At 35.8% G+C, this 16,234-nt stretch overlaps 2 protein-coding genes across 3 annotated transcripts; both read right to left on the minus strand.

Annotated features, from left to right (window-relative positions):
- Positions 1 to 261: 261 nt before the first annotated feature.
- On the minus strand, positions 262 to 10,721 carry LOC135605747 (AP-2 complex subunit mu). Its single transcript, XM_065096190.1, has 13 exons — positions 10,353 to 10,721; positions 9,746 to 9,923; positions 8,536 to 8,626; positions 6,967 to 7,061; positions 6,700 to 6,789; positions 6,574 to 6,622; positions 6,325 to 6,463; positions 5,276 to 5,392; positions 3,651 to 3,741; positions 3,442 to 3,584; positions 1,393 to 1,507; positions 682 to 726; positions 262 to 601 (listed from the first exon to the last, which is right to left on the minus strand). Exons 1-13 carry the CDS (start codon positions 10,433 to 10,435, stop codon positions 521 to 523), a joined length of 1,317 nt encoding a protein of 438 aa, XP_064952262.1. The 5' UTR covers positions 10,436 to 10,721; the 3' UTR covers positions 262 to 520.
- A 422-nt stretch (positions 10,722 to 11,143) lies between these two features.
- Positions 11,144 to 15,057, minus strand: LOC135605748 (uncharacterized). Of its 2 annotated transcripts, none has more exons than XM_065096192.1 (6): positions 14,851 to 15,057; positions 12,920 to 12,997; positions 12,735 to 12,810; positions 12,498 to 12,571; positions 12,318 to 12,385; positions 11,144 to 11,354 (listed from the first exon to the last, which is right to left on the minus strand). In XM_065096192.1, coding segments are annotated over exons 1-6 (324 nt in total). In that variant the 5' UTR covers positions 14,878 to 15,057; the 3' UTR covers positions 11,144 to 11,353. The 2 variants fall into 2 exon arrangements, with proteins under 2 accessions (XP_064952264.1, XP_064952263.1); XM_065096191.1 differs by lacking the exon at positions 11,144 to 11,354 and adding an exon at positions 11,501 to 12,044.
- Positions 15,058 to 16,234: the final 1,177 nt, after the last annotated feature.

The raw sequence follows: 16,234 nt of genomic DNA on the forward strand, positions 1-16,234 counted from the left end.
CGAAGATAAACGTTTTAGAGATCACAAGTAATATTACAATAAGGGGGAAACACCCAATCTGATGGTATTTATGAAGTTCCAAGTTTCTCTTGCTCATATTAACTACAATTGTACATTATTGAGTTTTGAAAGAGTATATATGTAATAAACTTTGTTGCCGTATTTACAGCAATATCTTTGGAGGCATGTAAATATATATTAAAAACTTGGGCATATTACTATATGGTGTCAGCTTATATTATGCTTTGATCTCCATGCCACTTGACTAAAAACAAATATTTCTAATAAACTGGAATCAATGCTGTTACAACAAACACATCTGACAATCAACTAGAAAGGAGACCTTAAAGAAAAACATAACAAAAAACAACTTTTTTCTATAAACGCACAGACGATCATTCAATTACGAATTCATTAAACAATTTCACTGCACTCCGACCTCATGGTGGGAGATTGATCCACTGGAAACAACACACCCTGCGGAATATGTGCTAATACCTGTTTGGAATCAGATCATGAACTAGCATCTTATCTCATATGATCCAGCTTTTGTAATGTAACGAACCCATTCTACTGTGTTGTACCCGCTCTTCTCCCACACCTACAAAAAGATTTGAGCTAGTACTAGGAAAATTCAATAAAGTGGCTTAATTATGGCAATAGTGTAACTCCATTTTATACCTTGAGAAAGCGGACACGTAGACCTGATGCGGTGAACATTGGAACCTGTGGAATCACAAAATCAACACAAGGACATACATATGTAGCATCCAGTTCTAGAGATTAAATCAACAAATAAAACCAAGAGTGCCTATTTTAAGAAACCACAAAAAATTCCGATACAGAACACCTATTAGCCTGACCTAATCTGTATAAATAAGAGGCTATTGAGGGAATATTTTGCACAATTTTCTGCCATAGAACCAGTCCAGGTTTTAGAAACGAAAACATACACAAGGACAGAAATACGAAAATTTTATGGTCTTGAAAAAAAAAATAGGGTCTTATTTAAACCATCAAGCAATCTATATGTGAATTTTACACCTCTCGATCAGAAGGTTCAATAAAAAATAGTCTAAATAGCATGTCTGACAAGTTTCACATGGTGAGCTTGTGTGATTAAATTACCATCCCGGAGATATCTAGTATCCTCCTGGTTCCTACTTATATAGTATGCCTCCATCCCCCAAAACACCCACAAACTAAGTGCCTTTACCAGAAAATCTACTATTCAAGGATCAAAAAGATATTAGTCTGCCTTGATCTGGCATGTCCGGTCTGTTTATGGGGAGAAGGAAACAGTGAAAAAATTATGGCTTAACTGAAAACTCTAGCATCTTCCAAAGCAGAAATAAACATTGGCATGCATAAAATAAGGAAAAGAATGAATACCTGGAATTCCATTTGAATAGGTGGCCGGGTCCATGATTTCTTTTCTGCCATTGTCGAAATCAACTCAACCTCTGCACTCATGGTTGACTCAGTTTGCCCCGGAAATTTTCTAATCCTGCAAGTTTAATGTTTTATTGAGTAATTAACTACTACAGAATCCAGAAACATCACATTAAAGGGAAGGATAAAATTAGTCACAAAATGATAATTGAAATAACAAAATACAAGCAACCAATTATGACTTTCAAAATACTAGTTAAAGGATTTTGCCAGAATGATTTTGAGTGATTATACCGAAATAGAATTACCAAGTGGATAATAAGATACTTTCTTTAGGTGTTACTTCCAAACAGACACGCCAACATCTTTAGCCTCAAAAGTCTGCACAACAGCATAACACTGTTCTATGACCCGAAACAATGTCTAGATGAGCAAGCAACGGCTTGATAGCATGACAATTCAATAGACAAAGTAATGAACCATATATATCATAAATTGTTGAATTTTAAGATTAACCACATTGGTCATAATGTTGCTACAACCTAGCCATGGCAAATTTAGGCAAGATAAGAGTTGCAGTGAAACTAATGCTACTTACCAGCCAGAGATCTGCTTCTTTTTAGCTACACAGATCCTTTCCCCTCACTAACCTCTGTTGAGGGCAATATCGCTAGAAATACTAATGGTCATTAAGTATGTTGTTTCTGGTGCAGTCTTCTTAACGATTCACTAATTCTCCCTGCACCCCTTATCTGAATCAACTCATCTTGCCAAATTAGTGCATTACAAATTACTTTAAACAATAACATCTATCTAAGATCTACCACCACGACCCGGACTTAGTAATAAGCTAGCTCATGCATACACAACATCAGCAACAACAACAATATCAAAGCTGTAAATTCCCAACTATTTGAGGCTGACCATATGGATCGCTTGCCGCCATTAAGATATATAAAAAGCTATATCTTTAAATAAGTTAAAAATATTTAAATTTTTATTTATAGTTTTTATTGAGTTATTTTTAGGACTGCACATCTTCTCGTAACACATGATAATTTTTTCACATCTTCTAACGGACATGATAATGATTCTCCTTCATTTTATTTGATCTTTTGAAATGACGCCTAATTGCTAACAAATGGAAACATTTCTTTTCCTATCTTTCTAAATATCTCCACGTATCCATCTCAGCATTCTCATTTTACCAACACAAATGTTTCATATATATATTATTTCTTCACTCCCAACACTTAAAGATCCATTAAGTATTGTTGGTCTATTTTAAACTTTTCTTTTAATCTCAAAAAAATCCCATGATCATGTCCCTTGCCAATTTTAATCATATTATTTTTACTCTATGAATAATATCATTATCAATATCACAATTTTGTTGAAGATAATATCAGATAGGGTCAATGTACACAGTCTGTAATCCAAATATAGATATAAGGAATGAATTAAGGTGCAATAAAGAAGTTACTTGCGACTCTTCAAACATGTCAAAGGGAAGTTAACCAGCCACATAACAAATGTTTGTGCCACTAGGATTTGAATTTTGAAATAGCATAATGCCAAGCATCACAAATGGTCTGGACAACTAGAATATGCCATGGCACCGAAACAGGTTATGGTAAACCACTAGAAGAAAATATCCCTTTCCAAGATTAATAAAAAAATGCACTTGGAAGTAAATCAAAGGCAGTAAATGTATTCCAGTTATTTTCATGAAACATTGGGCCATCACTTTTTAGTTATATGTTAATGGCTTAAAATAAATAAAGCCTGAGATATTTTTGTACTAAATACCAAACCTAAATAGTTCAGATTTACAATTTGTATTGTTGTAAATCTAGCATACAAGTAGAAGAAAGAAAAGCATCACAGAGTTTGAACGTTCTCCTTAAAAAACATTATCTGCATGTTCTACATCAGTTTATAGTTCAAGATAAAAAAAATCTAGTCAATTACAAACAGAAACACACATAAAGCTTATCATGACACAAAAGGAACATGAAACACCAAAAAAGAGTAATAAATAAAACTTACTTCCACACCAAGCAGTCTATGGAAGCATTATATTTGGCCCGACCAGATGTCACTTGGAAACTTGTTTTTGCAGTTTGCTTAGGAACTGGAACTTTTACCACAACACCAAGCGCGAACATTTTTGCACCAAAGACGCTTTTAACCTGAATATCATGGTTTAGAATACATGAAAAATACAAGTGTACACCTATAATATGTATCAGACTAACCTTGACGTTTACTTCCATCCTTGTTCTACCTAATTCCTTGATTGTTGGCAACACACGAAATGGTAGATTTACACCCTCAGTTATGCGATACCTAGAAAACAAGTCAACCTTGAGAACGACTTCCAAAAAAAGTTGGCCTCTACAATTCCTAGGCCACAGTACGACAACAACATATTTACATGTATCAGATTGCAAAAGAACAAGATACTTCGCTTGTCATTATTTATTAATTTACAAAATCTAAAGCTAAAACAGACAACTAAAAGCTTGTACCAACCAATAATACCATACTACCATTCTATTATACTTTACTGTTGAAACATTTTATGCCTTTATTCTAATACACATTATATGACATAACAAATTATAATTACAGGGCAAGCCTTTCTTTTTCTCGTCCTACATCAAACAATCATTGATATGCAGCCATATCATATAACAAAAACACTAGAAGCTTCCTGTATGTTCTTTATCTGCGAAATTAATGAGTTTCCTAAACAAAAAATCATTAGATCTCTTGACTATGATTTAAATCAAAACATTTAAAGCTTCCTAAAAGATTAAATCATTGCAAATATATGGCTAGCATTCAACATTAAAACTGAACCTGCCAACTATTTTGCTGATCAATTGCTTTAGTAATTCAAGTAAATTGTTTAAAATCAACAACCATGACAATTACTTGAATACAGTTATTGAATCATAACAAAAGATTTTTTACGTACTTCCGGATCCTATAATTACAAGGTATTTATACATGTTATTAGCTTCCATCAAAAGCTTCACATACTGAACATATGGTAATTGGCACAAAAATCCCTGATTGTACTGTATACCAGCATGAAGCATGTACTAAATAATAAAGGAAGTTTTAAATCAAATCAATATGAAATTTACAGAAAATTCAATGGATAAAGAGACGATATTGAAGGATTAGAATTTGTACTACCTTTAATCAGGAGTAAAAGCTTTCTGAAGAATCATTATATGTCTAAAGACTGCAAAATTACATAACAGTTCTACTTTTAAAAGCTCTAAGAGCCATCCACTCTTAAACTTTTGGAACTTCTACAGCTTCGGCATCTAGTGAAGATCATTTCTAACTCATTTATAAATTTAAGCTTACAAATAAAAGTCCAAATAATCTCATTTTAAACATCAAGCAAATTTCATGTATCTGTTAACATGTGATCCCTTCTAATTAAACATTGCTTTGCTGCTTGTAACATTAAAAATTTTGAACATGGCAAATCAATACAATGCTTATTCAAGAAAAATTCAGCCAAACATAACATATATAATGTGTGAATGTGCTTATCACAATCATTCGGGTCTCGCGTGTAATGCTTAGACACTCAACTGATTAAAAGTTTATATACAGCACATCAGTTCAAACCCTACTATATGAGATTGATAATTGAGCTAAGTTAAAAAACAAAAATATAAACGTTATGAGCATGATTCAAATTGATGATTATAGAGGACAGACATTATAGACCATTTCCGCACATTGACAAGGAAATAAACAGCAGATAAATTCAAGAATTTACTGAACCAAAAAGTCATGTTGCCAATATAAAAACTGAACAAAGGCATCCCCAGCAATAACCGCATAGAAAAATTACTTCATCAGTTCAAATTCACCATCAGGCGGCACAAAACTGACTGTCTTTTCTGAGTTGAACCTTGTCAAGTTTACACATTGGTGGAAAGTGACATCATCAAGTTCTATGGTTTTCCCACTGGAAAAAGAAAAGGACTATTGTTAGTTCCAGATATTAATTCAATTTACATGACACCAAGCTATGATGACAATATATTGCATAAAGGATAGCACAGGTGACTAGAACTGGGGTGCAAAAAAAGATGCATGCCGTTCAAGGACTTGATTTTGAGAAAAAGTTGAACTTGAGTAGATATGTATGCAGCCTAAATTCTGCAGAGTGTTTTCTATGGTTTGGACCTGACACTGAAAAATGAAGCTGCGCAGATAGCAACCATGATGCAAATGCATCTTTTCACATCAGACCTAGCTGCCAGCCTGACCCTACATTTATAGTTTACTTGCCCAGTTTTGGCCTGTCTTGGTTAATTTTTGTCCTTTTTTTTAGGCTTGACCCTGATGAATTTTACAAATTCTAAACCATCCAACTCACTGTCATAATTATTTACAATGCTTCTAAAATGTCAAAAAAGTCCACAAATGGGGCCTTGAATCCCAGACCTTCCCTGAGAAGTAGTTTTGACAATAACAGTACTCGTTTTATTTGAAACACTATACTCTTTTTATTTGTTTGCTCAGCCAAGCCTAAACTTGACCTGGCCAACCCAAGCCTGGCCCTATTTGATTATTCACCTATCTGACGTCACCTAACAATGAGCTTGGAGGCCATGCTTGAGCCAATGGTTGCGTCCGTTAACAGGTCCAAGTGGCAACATAGTAAGATTGCTCCTTCTTTGGTGGCATCTTGGAATGCAGATGTTTAAAAAATCCAATGGCTACCTATCTTCCTCCAAACAGTTTCTTAAGATGTTCCCCACTTTCAAATATTAATATATGATGGTATATTTTGCAGCGAAGCTTGGCCATCGTTTCTAAGCAAAATGAACAATGAGATATTTGATGTATGATCAAAACAGTTTCTCAACAAAGTAACAATTCTAGCTTATTTACCTTTTTATAGGTCTGGATTTGAGTTGTGACTCCTTTTCAAGACCAATCTTATCATTTAAGCCTAGCTTTAGATCAGGCATCCCAGAGAGGAAGCATTTCATGAGAATCTTTCCCGTCACATCACAACGTAGAACACTTCCTATGAACAATATTCAAGTAACATAAAGATATTTTAAGGAAAACAAACTAAGTTGGAGACTTGGAGTAATGAAAGAGCTTTTTAGACACAAAAAAACAAATTGAACAAACCTTTGGAGGACATAAGAAGATTAACACTTTCGACGATGTCCAGAAAGACCTAAAAAATACTAGCATTAGAATAGAGTTTCTCACACTAATAGTTATACATATGGAAACAAACTCCAGTAAAGTCACCTCATTCTTTTTATATACAAGACCCTCACGTCGCCAACCAACGGCACCTGTAACTTGTAGAGTTGCATTGGGAACGGGCTTGTCTGAGGGCTAATATTGCATAAACAAAATTAGAAAAATGTGGTTAATGAATAAAAAATTTCTATTAATTCAAGCATGGTTTAACTGTAAAGTTGAAATTTATGGTTGTGAATGATAATTCAAATGGTAATATGTCAACCACTTGGTTCTTCTTTGTTAAGAGAAATAAAACCCTGTACATCTAACCTTGGAGGAGAATGGTGACCGAACACCTTCCTGAGTTATGTAAAGCTTCAAAATTTCAGGTGAAAGATTTTGAGGGTACCCAAAATCCATAATCTCTGCAAATTAACAAAAAAATATCATGGTCATTATACCAAAACTTCTTATCTCTCTCTCTCTCTCTCTCTCTCTCTCTCTCTCTCTACACACACACACACACATGAGAGAATGATAAAGTTAATATAATCAAGGAACACAAATGGTATCATGATATAAAAACTAATACTACAACTTGTATGTGATGCTGGCTTCTATGAATATTTTTACAGTATGGATATTGTTTGCTAATAATTTCTCATCTTAAGTTTTCTCATTTTGGGTACCAAGCCCATAGTGATCCATGGGTAGTGCAGTATGGATCCATTATGCATCAGCATACCAACACGGTCTGATGGTATATATCATGGTAGAAGAAGAATAAGAGTATGGAGAAGACCAATGGGCCGCTAACAACTGGCGATGAGCAGACGGCAATGGGTAGTGCAAGTATAGGTCCAAACAACCCGAAATGTGGCAATCCACATCCTACCTCATACCCAAACCAGCAAATACCTGCTGCTGTATGCCGGTTCACAGAAAAAGGCAAAACCTTACCTCATCTTTGTAATAAGATAAACCAAAACTCAAGTTGCATAAAGATTCTCAATCCTCATGCTAGTTCCTAAGCATCCTACCACAGTTTAATGCTAGTTCCTAATTTCAGCAAACTCTAAAATTATTTCCATTAAGTTGTCTATAAATAACAGGAAAACTTATGAGTCCCAAAACACACCTTTAATTGCTTGCTTTGTTTCTATTTTTTGGCAATTTTTAGCAATTAATTATTCGGTTTTCTTTAATTTAATCTTTGAGAGGCTTCTAATCTTCCTCAAACTAAAGAAGCACCAAGTAGGAAGTGTATTCAACACACAATCTTTCCTAAAAATGATTAAACCACCTTAAACAATTCCCTCCATCTTATCATGAATTGGTGCTACCACCAGCTTATGCTAATACAATCAGTTTGAAGTCTTATTGTGGTACATTTACCTTGTATGATATCATGACAAACAAGATGTCAAGATCTAACCCTCCAATTCAACCAACCATTACTACTATATTAAAAACATCTCTTCAATCTCCTTAGAAGTTTCCAAGACTAAACCAGCGCTTCAAGCAAAATCAATGAACATGATCACCATTATTTACTCACCACAATTAATGTTGCTACACCAAGAACACTAATTACTAGGAAATGCTAATCACAGAAATCAACTAAAACCTCTAACTTCCTCACCCTTAAAATGCACGTGCTCATAGATCCTTCTTTTTTATGACATAATAATTTCTTTTGAATATCATAAACATGTAGATAATCATAACAATAGGCAGCATGGTACTAGCAATATAGGTAGAGTATGAAAAGCATATATGGTTTAAAAATTATGCTCAACAAAACTACAAAAATTTAATACAATAATATCATAAATAATAAACAAAATAAACAAAATGCAAGCCATAAGAACTGCACCAAATAAGACAAGCAGTACATACCATCAAGAAGCTCATAAATTAAAACGAAGTTATTCCTAATGGCATCTTCATCAAATGCACCACCAAAATACGATTTAAATAATGCAACAGCCTGTTCATGTTAAAAGAAGAATGAATGTTAACAAAAGAAATAGGAGTCAAGAAAAAGAATATTACACTTCATAACAGATAATGTGATAACTTTTCTAACAGTTGTTTATTACCAGCTTCAAGTAGTAAGACAGAGTTCACATACTATCATTTACTTGCACTATGTATAAATAACACTAAAAATTCCTGATGCAGGCATAAATGATCAATGAGCAAATCATGAAAGTATCCTTTATTATGTAGAACAGCAAAACAATGATTAAATAAATGATGTGACTAGTGTTAGGATCCCAAACAGACAATGCTGACAGTAAAGCAGAAGAAATATCACATACACACACACACACATTCCAATTAGGGTTGCAGAGCAGGGACATGCAATGTCTCACACTAGCGATGAGACCCACAGCTGCTCGCACTCACTGATCTGCCATTCGCCAGCCCCCATCCACCACAGTACTCCTTCAACTCTTCTCCTCCTCTTCTCCTCTTCTTCCTTCCTCTTCCTCCAACTCCTCCGTTTTTTCCTTCCTCGTCCTCCTACTTCCTCCACTGACTCCTCTTCTTCCTTGCTCTTCCTCCTGTTTCTTCATTGACTCTTCTTCCTTCCTCTTCTCTCTTTGGTACATATCAATCCAACAAGGGACCTCCCTCCCTCGCTCTCTGTCCCTTCCAAGTAATTCTCACTCTTTAAGTTGTTATTCATAGCAGCCTACTGGTAACAATTTCCAATACTGGATAACAGTTATACTTGATGGAGAACTAAGAGAAACAACAAGACTTCAGACAAGGAAAGACAGCTTGACATTCCCAGTATCTAAGTTAACCAGGAACCAACTGCATTAACTAGCATAACATGATATCTGAATTAGAAAATTGATGTAGCAGCAAATTAGAGAAAATTCCTTCTAAAATATCTAGCAATCAGACATTACCATATTTAGGTTATTAACCAGAAACCAAACTGCAATAACCAGAATAGCATCAATCCAGGATAGCGAAATGATGTACCAACAACTCAATAATTCTATAGCATACTCCTTCCAAACTATCTAGCAAGCATATGTAACTCCAAGTTGTTCACAAGAACAGCACCCAAGTGGTTACCAAGGCAACTTACCTCGACGACAAACTTGAATGCACAGGCAACATTGGCATTGCTGCTAACGACGATCACAATGTACACATTGCTAATTCTCATGTAAAGAAAGGAGCAGCCTCCAATTTGCCGAACAGGGCAAGTACCTAGTTCTTTTGTCTGCATTATATGCATCCGAAATGCATCCACCATATTGCCACTGAGACAAACACCGAATTTTAAGACATGGAATTTTCAAGAAAAATCAAGTAATTCGACTAGTAATTTAAATAAATTTCAGAGTCAAAATATATGCTCAAGGGCGAGGTGGTTCAAGGCATCAAGAAGCAAATAGAAAAAGAAATGAAACAAGATTCTTCAGAGTCAATTTCCAGTTGACGCCAGTTAAACAAATCCGGACTTGTACTCTTCAAGATATTACCGGTGGCATATCACCCAATCAAGTGCACAATTGACCAGACATGCTAAAAAATCAAACAAACTTTTGTTCGAATTAACCGCTCCTCCAAAATCTCGAACCTCATACACATCCGTTCCAGCCAAAATCTTCAGCCGAAATAATTAAGATCTGGCAGGGAAAATGAAACAAGCGATTCGAAAGCCATAACAAGCAAAGAAAGACGCGTACCCAACATCGTCGCGGTAGAGGCGATTGATGAGCACATCGCCGCGGAGATTCAAGAAGTATATGGCCGATGCCGCCACAGGCATCTCTTCCACGGCAGAGACTCCGGTCCCAGAAGGATCACGGCGGATCGAGATCCGTCGGCAAGCCAAAATCGCCGAGCCAAGAAACGCGGGGAGGAGCTCCTCCCGCAGGACCCACGCAGGCCAAGACCTAGGGATCCTCCTCGAGGGATCACGGATCTGAGATGCAGAGGTTCTAAAGGTCAAGATTTGAGGAGGAGGACGACGAGGAGGAGGAGAAGGGAAGAGGGTTTGGGACCTTCCGAGAGGGATCCGGTTGTTCTTGTTTCTTTTATGGGTTCTTTTTCTTGTGTTATTTCTTATTCGGTTGCGTTTAATCTTCCAACAAAACATTCAACGCCGTCGTTGCCCGAGAAAGCCCAGCATCACGAGAGGCGCACGTGATGGCAGCGCAGCTGCGAAAACGCATGCACCAATTGCGTTGCAAGACATTTATTTTCCGTGGATATTATTATTTTATAAACCTTTGATATTACAATCTTTAGTGTAACGCGTCACGAGAGGCAAATCTCAATGCTTTCCTACACATTGGTAATTTTTTCTTATATATGCATTCACATTTATACCATATTACAAAATGGATGGTATACGATCCATAAATATACAATAAACTTCATAAGATAAAAAAAAGAGCTTTTAGATACAAAGTATTGTATATAATTAGTAATAGGTCTTTGAAAAAATCAAAGGCTAGACAAAATTTAACATCAATTACACTAATTTGGAATTATGTTATATTAATAATAAAAAATATATACAACATTGCATTTTAATCACGGCTATACAAATTCCAAAACAGCGACGTACAATAGGGCAATAAATACTAGGAACTAGAAAGTACCAAAATAATAGTCTGGAAAGGAGGACATGATCAAGGCCATGCAAGTTTGATTAGTAGAACATGCTCTGCATACAAAAACATCTGCAAAACAAAACAACAATAATTATATCTCTGGTTGAAGTGATCCATCAGACTGCGGTAACCTATGCAGGAAGATTTTGAAAGGTATTTTTTAATCATCAAGAAGGGGAATACAAAACATAGGATATGCATGACCCATCCACAGATTGGACAAGACAATCATTGGTATTTCTTAGTCATCAAGAAGGGGAATACAAAGCATAGGATATGCATGACCCATCCACAGATTGGACAAGACAATCATTGGTATTTCTTAGTCATCAAGAAGGGGAATACAAAGCATAGGATATGCATGACCCATCCACAGATTGAACAAGACAATCATTGACTAGTGTTTCCCAACAGATCAAGTGTACACAGTATAAGAAGTGATCAAGAACATCGGCCATGATAACAGCAGAACTTCACTGGTCTGAACCAACTTGAGGAATTTCAATTGAAGTAAAGTAGAAGAACAAGTAAATTGAAGTCCTTCGTTGCCCATCGATCTCCATTTAAATTTTCACTTGGAGAATTCCTTGCCATTTTGTTGGTATCACTTGGAGAATAAATTGACAATTGTGATGATTCTCGGTTTCAAGACAATAAGAAAGGGCATATCTGAATAAAAAAGAGGGGAAAAACAAATGACAACAATGAGAAATCCAGTCCTATTGATCAATGGGTTCAGTTTCCATCAGCTGCTGTGACCTGAAAACATAGTAACCAAATCATCAAAATAGTAATCAATACATAACTCATTTTCTTGATGTCATTCTTGACATTAGCGGCAACAAGGACCGGGTACATGACATTTACTAGGGAACGTTTCTATTTAGGTGGACTGAATCAGCCCCTGTTAACTGTCAGGGACAATGTCACTTCTACACAGACATGGTGACTAGGTCTCAAAATTTTCCAAGGGTGATTTATTCACCTAAATAGCATTTCTTGTGGGCGACGAGATCTACAAGTAGTAATTACCATGATGGAGGGTTGATACCAAGACCATTGCAGGTAAGTATCATTCCTTTGAATCTGGAAAGATATTCCTGGATCAAGGAAAAACAATGATAAGATATATAGGTTATTTTGGCAGCTCAACATTATTAAACAGTATGCTGTAATAAAATCCAATTCATAAGTAGCTGGCTGAAAACATACCCGTAAACTGTACCTATCAATCTCATAACTACCCGATATGTCATATTCAAGTCGCTTATCTGGATCACTTAGTACTGCGAACAGTCACAAACCATAGAAATTCGTTAGTTCTTGTCTCATCCTTTTTTGAGTTGATTTTATGGTTTCTTCACCATGACTCATTGAGATTCCAGAATAACAAGATGGAACTGAACAAAATATTTACACAGAAGCTTTAAACAGAATTTGTAAGATCACCTTGGTAAGCTTCATTAATCTCCTGAAACTTTGCAGTGACATCACTATTTCCCTTATGCTTGTCAGGATGCCACCTCTAGTAATAGATGGACATGAAATTCTTAGTGAACATTTGCCAAACAAGAGATGTTTCTGCTGAGTAACGGTCTGTCAAGAGAAGATTATAGAGAACAGAGATAACTTACTAATGCAAGTCTTCGGTAGCTTAATCTGATAGTCTCATCTGTTGCATCATAGTCAACCTCCAGAACTTTGTAATAGTCCTGAGTAAAAAAATATAGTTCCCAATCACAAACTGATTATTATAACTAAGTTGGATGTTATTTCCAGAGAAAAATGTCAAACTATGTCGAAAAATCTCAAACTATGTAACTGTTTAGTAAATTAAATAAATTATCATTTCATGGAAACCAAATATGGTGATAAATCAGCAAGGTTTTTGTCAACTGGACAAAGATATCTGGGTGTGGTTATTATTTGTTAGTACTTACTCAACTATGAAAAAACAAATAAATGAAATTCCTTCTTGAATAAGCATGACTTCCATAAAATTTCATGACCAACCATGAAAGAAATAAACTAAAGAAAGTAACTAAATGCTCTTACGCCTTTAATATCTACTCAATCTAGCATAAATATTAATGAAGGTTTTTCACAAAGATGTAATGACAAGTATTCAACATGTTAAAATCTACATTTCATTACTTATTAAGGCTATGATTTCTGGGTCCCACTAAATGAGAACCTAAGACATACGAGAAGTTGAATGCAGCACGATGACGTAATCTGAGAAGCCATGCTAATCTCATTCAAGATAAAACAATAAATATAATAAACTTTTATCATTTAAAATTACAGATATACAACAAGAAGAAGAACAATGCATGGTGGAGGTTCTTTCACATATTTTTTTCATGGCTAAAAGTTAGTCTTACTTAGTTCTAAATCACAACCTCAAGAGGGACAACTGGGTTTCCAAATATAGGCAAAACCTTTGACTGTCCTCCAAGATTAAATAGAAATCAATCAAGACTGATGACATCAATTGAAAATTTGATTAGCAATTAAATGAGATCAACAAGATTAATTGAAACCAACAAATGTTTGCTTCACTACTGAGGAATTAGCTGGCACTGAGATTATATAAAAGTCAGCCTGGGCTGATAATTAAAATGAGGATTTTCTAAAAATGTTAGGTGTTTCTGAATACAATTGATCTTTGCTCAATCAATTCCAAAAGAGATAGAATGGATTTAGTCTATTTTGCACATCATATTTTTATCTTCACATGTTGTCATACAACTGAGATTTGATTCCCCCATCTCTTCGTGTCAATTATGTATTTGACATTCAACCTACTAACTTGTGTGCTGCTTATCGGGCCTTCCAACTCGATAGGACATGACCCTCCTATCGGGAATTGCAACAATTCAGGAGAAAAGGTATCCCAAGGGAGGACAAGATGGAAGAAAGTGAGATTACTGCTAAAGTAACAATTATTTTGCACAAAAGAAATGGTAAATTTCCAATTATGGCTTCAAGTTCTTACAAAGCATCTATATAGCAGATGTGCTCTATAAAATTCTTCCAAAGGAGTGACCTAAAACTCTGAAAATATGATTCCCATTAGCTACAGAACTTGAACCTTCAATTATATCAAAACTCTTAGATGTCAAAAAAGACTCAAAACAAGACTTTTAATGCACAAAAGTAGATAACAAAAACTTCTAGAGCTGATCTCTCCATATGCAGGAAGAAAGAAACAACAGATGAGAAAAGAAGTGGAATGGCAGAATCTGTTGAGAAACGCGCCGTATGTATGGTTAGGTTCAATTGCCAGCAAATAGAGAACCATAAAACTTAAAAGACACAAGTAGGTCGACGAAATATGTCTCTAAGCTAAACATGTCTCTAAAACTAACAAAAGATCATCAAATTACCAATGCGTTGACCCGATCAAAAACCATAAATTACCACAATCGCCCACCCGATCACAAGCACGTCTTGTTCTCATCAAGCATGCACGGCGACGATCCACCCACAAGCAGCACAACGACAACCTAGCGATGACAATAACAACAGACCCGGGCAGCGATGGAGCGCGGAAGAGGCTTACCTTCTGGGGCTCTGCGCCGCTCTCCATCCAATGCTGTGCTCGAAGGATCCCTTCACATCCTTCATCACGAGGAACCCTTCAGCTCTTAATCACCGATAAGATCAAACGAGAAGGGGGGATTGGATGACGAGAGAGGGACGGAGAGGGGAGGCGGCGGTGGGCGTATTACGCCGGGAGAGGGTCGGGACCGGTTCTGTTCAGATTGGATGCGGTGGTTTCGGATAAGAACGTCCGACCAATAATTGGGCCCAACGGACCGTTAAGCCCAACGCCTGAAAGCAATCCTTATTGGGCCCCGTTGTGGAACCACATCAGAGTGGTAGCATTTGATGTCCGCAACGCGGAATTTGTTTTCGGAATCATTTCCTTCACTTGTTTTTAATCGACACTTACGGAAGACTTCAACAATGCGACAGAAATAAATCAAAGCTTACATTTGACATAAGTTTGCTAACAAATGAGCAAACGAAGAAGCAAAAAGAAAACAGCAAGAGCCACTTTTTCGTTTTTCACAACAAAAACATATATTAAGCCACAAAGAAATGCAGATGACTAGACCATTATAGCATGCAAGCACAAGTCAAAGCTTCCATTTGACATAAGTTTGCTAACAAATGAGCAAACGAAGAAGCAAAAAAGAAAACAGCAAGAGCCACTTTTTTTATTTTCATAACAAAAACATATATTAAGCCTCAAACAAATGTAGATGAATACCATCATAGCATGCATAAATGTAACCCATAGTCTGAGAAGCAGCAAAAACTGTGTGATGACTACAAACACCAGCAGAATTTTAGTCTGCAAAGCAGCAGAAACTGTGTATGATGACTACAAACACCAGCAGACTTTGGCAATTGCCAGGTTCATACATACAAACCAAACATTTTGAGCATTTATACAACTACAATCAAGATAGACAAACTTCTGTTCATCAATATATATATATATATATATATATATATATATATATATATATATATATATATATATATATATATATATATATATAACTGCATAATACATTGAATGTGAATAGGAAATGTACAATAATATCTTCCGGGGGAAAGAATGAAGCTGTGCTTTTAAAGCTTATAACTTGAGATGTTCAAACTAATCTGTGTGGATGAGCAGCCAGCCATTGATACTGCATGTCGACTAGATCCTATGCAACACACTTGAGGGATTGTGTCTTTGACAGCATTGATAAGGATGGAAGCTGGAGATCCAGCTATGTTCTTTAGGGAGGATGTATCCTGTGCTGCCTAGAAATGCAAGTGGCACCCAAGGTAATTCTTATGGATGAGAACATATCTTGCAAAACACTGGCAGTACATTTCTAAATATGCAGAGACCCTGAAATTAAATCAACATAATGTGATTCTCG

Source organism: Musa acuminata, chromosome BXJ2-2, assembly GCF_036884655.1.
Source record: "Musa acuminata AAA Group cultivar baxijiao chromosome BXJ2-2, Cavendish_Baxijiao_AAA, whole genome shotgun sequence".
In the NCBI taxonomy this organism is placed as follows: Eukaryota; Viridiplantae; Streptophyta; class Magnoliopsida; order Zingiberales; family Musaceae; genus Musa; species Musa acuminata.